We start from the raw sequence: 5,000 nt of genomic DNA, 5'->3' as shown, positions 1-5,000 counted from the left end.
AATGGCATTGAAATCGAATACAAGGATAGCAGCAATATGGAGATAGGGGTGTGAGGCACAACACTAAGGTTGTGGGCGATCACATTAACCATGTGGTAGACAGGATTGATGTGGTAATGGGAATGGAAGTGATCAGCCATCTTGGAGGAGACATGGTTTTGTTAGGTTGCATGGGGGCATCATGCGCTGTGAGTTAGGAACGTGAGAGGGAGCAGAGCACTGCAAGGGGCTGCACTGTCTACACCACTGAAGACAAGGCTTTTCGGGTGGTGTTCGATGGTCAGCGGTGGACAATAGTGTAGTGCTGGAAAGAGGAGCCCCCAAAGCTGAAGAACAGGGTGAGCTGCTACCAGCATACCCTGAAAGATCATGCCAGGAGTGAATTTGAAGAAGAGGTAGAGAGGTGGATTAAGGAAAGTGTCCTTATCCCATGGAAGGAGGAGGTGGTGAGCAGGGTGCTACTTCTAATGGCAGTGGTACAGCCAACAAAGGGTTAAAGTGAGACTGGTGCTGGACTTTCGGGAGATGAATGGCCATGTATCATCCCACACAGGTAGCAAGGTGACTGATGTCTGTGGTGAGACAAGGCGCGTATGGAGACAGTCGACTAAACCAGCACCAATTTTTGACTTGAAGTCAGCATATTTGCAGCTCCATGTCAACAACAAACTTTGGCAGTAGCAGTTGGTGTGATACAAGGGCCAGACATATTGTATGACAAGGCTGGGTTTCGAGTTGAATTCTGTGTTGAAAATCATGGGGACAGTGCACAAATCTATCCTGGGAAAGGTGAATAGGATAAGAAGGGCCACAAATTCCTATATATATTTCTTTACTGCCCACAAGGGGCTAAACATAGAGAGGGCAAACAAGGACAGACAAAGGGATTAAGTCGATTACATCGACCCCAGTGCGAAACTGGCACTTTTATTTATCGACCCCAAAAGGATGAAAGGCAAAGTCGACCTCGGCGGAATTTGAACTCAGAACGTAACGACAGACAAAATACCACTAAGCATTCCGCTCGGTGCACTAACGTGTCTGCCAGCTCGCCGCCTTAATTCCTATATAGATGACATCTTAGTGGACAAGACTGTAGTGCCTGCCACAGAGGTTGTGACACATCTGAAGAAATTTGGGCTGATTGCAGACCCACCAGAGCCAATGGCTGGAGGAGCTGCCATGGGGCTGAAGCTTCAACAAGATAGAATATGCATGTTAGGGTTTCTGATGCAGAATGAGATCCCAAGAGCTTGCTACCAACGTCTGCAGAAGAGAACTGTTCTCGATGTTTGGGAAATTAGTAGGTCACTACCCAATCGTGGGGTGGCTGCATAAGGCATGCAGTTACACCAAGAGATGAGAAGAAGGGGAGAACTGAGGTGACAAGGTGGGAGAGGAGACAGTGATGATGATGATGCAGGAAATCCTAGACCGGACAAGAGCGGAAGATCCAGTCAGAGGGAACTGGTATGTGCCTAAATCAGATAACGAGACTGTATGGTGTGATGCTAGCAGCATTGCAATAGGAGTTGTGTTGGAAATTGGAGGTGCCAAAGTGGAGGACACAGCCTAGCTTCAAAAAGCAGACAACTACAACCACACCAATGTCACAGAGTTGGACGCAGTGCTGACCATCGAACACCACCCGAAAAGCCTTGTCTTCAATGGTGTAGACAGTGCAGCCCCTTGCAGTGCTCTGCTCCCTCTCACATTCCTAACTCACACCGCATGATGCCCCCATGCAACCTAACAAAACCACGTCTCCTCCAAGGTGGTTGATCACATCCATTCCCATTACCACATCAATCCTTAGTGTTGTGCCTCACACCACTATCTCCATATTGCTGCTATCCTTGCATTGGATTTCAGTGCTGAAGGGAGTGAATTTGGCCTTGAAATGGGGGCTGCACTCCATCAAAATTCTTAGAGCGGGGCCCTGTGGACGAATTACTGATGGACAACAGAACAGTGTTTCATTTGGAGGCACTGAAGGAGATGCTTGACAGATGGAAAGTGAACTGCTTTTGCAGAGCAACATACAGGCTGAGTGGAAACGAGATCGTACAAAGGCATCATTGAGCGATCAAGGCCGTGGCAGAGAGGGGACACATCTCACTGCTGGAAACAGTATTCTGGTACAACATTCCACCCCAATCAGGACAGGCTGAAAAGTCCATGCCACATAGAGCAATATTCAAATATGAATGGCAGCATCCAAGTAAACCATCGGAATGCCCTGTGGAAGAGAGAGCGCTTGTCTTTGTGGAGATGGGAGATGAAGTCTGGGTCAAGCTGACAAATGCACAGTGCACAACTTAATGGTACAGAGGAATAGTGATGGCTATGAATTCCAAAAACAACATTTCTCTGAATGGAATGCCATGTCGCATCTTAGATGTTTGTAGGATTATCGCTTTGTCGGATGATGATTGTGGAGAAGAGGAAGAGAATGAGGTTCCAAGCTTAAGATCACAACATGCAAGGGTGGTTGGCAGATTTTGACACGGTATGAAGTGAGGAGGTGATCTTTGAGATCATGAGGGCATGTGGGGATGAGCTGGAAGAAGCGGGTTGTGATGTCAATGGTCAAGGGGCTGACCGGAAGAGGAAGCTCGAGAGGGGACGTGGGGGGGTAGAGAGGCAAATGTCGGCCTCTGTGGCCCATTGGAGGCATGTGGATGGACATTAGCGAATTCGCTGCCAGGTTTGGTCATATAGCAGCTGCTCATACTATGTGTCAGGGTAGGGCAGGATCATCAGAGAGATTACTGCTAGACAGGTGTCAACAAGAGGAAGGTAGATGAACCTCTTTTCATTTCCCCACACACGACTTCAAACTATCTCACTCTTTTTTTATATGGGGAAATAAATATAAGATACATTAGTAGGGGAATAGGTAGCGTTTGTGTTACAAATGACCACTCTTACCTCGTAATCAATATTCCTTACAAGAGTAACGTCACCACTGTATGTATCAACAGTAAAGACACTTGCACTTATTGAGTATTTCACTGTTCGTCCTTCAGGGTCCACTCCTTCTAATTTGTATACAGTGGTACCTAAAGCAAAAAAATGTAAATAAAGACTGAGTTTTTAGTTCCTTTTGTGCTACTATCCTGACAATAATACCTATTTCTTTACTACCCACAAGGGGCTAAACACAGAGGGGGCAAACAAGGACAGACAAACGGATTAAGTCGATTACATCGACCCCAGTGCATAACTGGTACTTATTTAATCGACCCCGAAAGGATGAAAGGCAAAGTCGACCACGGTGGAATTTGAACTCAGAACGTAATGACAGACGAAATACCTATTTCTTTACTACCCACAAGGGGCTAAACACAGAGAGGGCAAACAAGGACAGACAAACGGATTAAGTCGATTATATCGACCCCAGTGCATAACTGGTACTTATTTAATCGACCCCGAAAGGATGAAAGGCAAAGTCGACCTCGGCGGAATTTGAACTCAGAACGTAGCGGCAGACGAAATACTGCTAAGCATTTCACCTGGCATGCTAACGACTCTGCTAGCTCGCCACCTTTATCCTGACAATAATACCTGTTAATTAGGTTCTTCATTTGACTGATATCTCTCATTTGCAATCTTGTTTACATTCCACAAAACAACTGCTAAAAAAATATTTTGTTGTCCATATATATGGTGGAGGATCAATTGAAGAAATGTCTACAGCAGGGGTTCTCAACCATTTTTTACCTATGGACCCCTTTGATTACTAATTTATTCTGGTTGCTCCCCCCCCACTCACCCATAGCCATTTGATGTTTAAAAACTAGTTTTATAGAAACTTCTTCAAAGATTCCTATTTTGTTTTTCACACTTTATTTTGTTTTAGGATGAACTATGTAAAATGTTAGCAAGAGAAACCTAGCTGTTTCATGTAATGCATACCAGTACATACTTCTAAAACAAAATTTATTCAGGGGCCTTTAAAATACTATTATGGATCCCTAATTTTTTGTTTTGTTGCATGAACCCCAAAAACCTTATATGGACTCTCAGGGGCCATATGGATTCTCAGGGGCCATATGGACTCTCGGGGGCCATATGGACTCTCGGGGGCCATATGGACTCTTGGGGGCCATATGGATTCTCAGGGGCCATATGGATTCTCAGGGGCCATATGGACTCTCAGGCGCCATATGGACTCTCGGGGGCCATATGGACTCTCAGGGGCCATATGGATTCTCGGGGACCATATGGACTCTCGGGGGCCATATGGGCTCTCGGGGACCATATGGACTCTCGGGGGCCATATGGACTCTCGAGGGCCATATGGATTCTCGGGGGCCATATGGACTCTCAGGGGCCATATGGACTCTCGGGGGCCATATGGATTCTCGGGGGCCATATGGACTCTTGGGGGCCATATGAACTCTCAGGAGCCATATGGACTCTCAGGGGCCATATGGATTCTCAGGGGCCATATGGACTCTCGGGGGCCCATATGGACTCTCGGGGGCCTTATGGACTTTCAGGGGCCATATGGACTCTCAGGGGCTATTTGGACTCTCGAGCGCCATATGGACTCTCGGGCGCCATATGGACTCTCGGGGGCCATATAGACTCTCGGGGGCTATATGGACTCTCAGGGGCCATATGGACCCTGGTTGAGTATCACAGGTCTTGAGTAATCCAAACCTCAGACTAATCATAAAAATAATTATCAGTTATTCTCTTTAGACCTTTCTTTAAGCTGTATTTCAGTATTTTCCAACATCCTTCAGACAAGGGTTGAAACAAAAAACAAATCTGTATTTTCATTTTTCCTTTGCAATATATATCCCAATGACAAACATAACTATGATAAAAATTTCGACAATACATAACATATGCAATGATAGAGAAAGAGAGAGACAGAACGTTTTTTATTACTGTAATCTCTCTTTACTCTTTTACTTGTTTCAGTCATTTGACTGCGGCCATGCTGGAGCACCGCCTTTAGTCGAGCAAATCGACCCCGGGACTTATTC

At 45.9% G+C, this 5,000-nt stretch overlaps 1 protein-coding gene across 9 annotated transcripts in view; it reads right to left on the bottom strand.

The window, feature by feature from the left end:
• LOC115232601 (cadherin-87A-like) overlaps positions 1-5,000 on the bottom strand; it is a 164,230-nt gene that overhangs the window by 138,687 nt on the left and 20,543 nt on the right. For all 9 annotated transcript variants that reach the window (XM_036500638.1, XM_036500636.1, XM_036500639.1 and 6 more), the window contains exon 4: positions 2,932-3,062. In XM_036500638.1, coding sequence (XP_036356531.1) covers positions 2,932-3,062 — 131 coding nt within the window. The remainder of the gene's footprint in view (positions 1-2,931; positions 3,063-5,000) is intronic.

Source organism: Octopus sinensis, linkage group LG2 (genome assembly GCF_006345805.1).
Source record: "Octopus sinensis linkage group LG2, ASM634580v1, whole genome shotgun sequence".
In the NCBI taxonomy this organism is placed as follows: Eukaryota; Metazoa; Mollusca; class Cephalopoda; order Octopoda; family Octopodidae; genus Octopus; species Octopus sinensis.
Note: the sequence above shows the minus strand (reverse complement) of the source record. Positions and strands in the feature narration are given on the sequence as shown.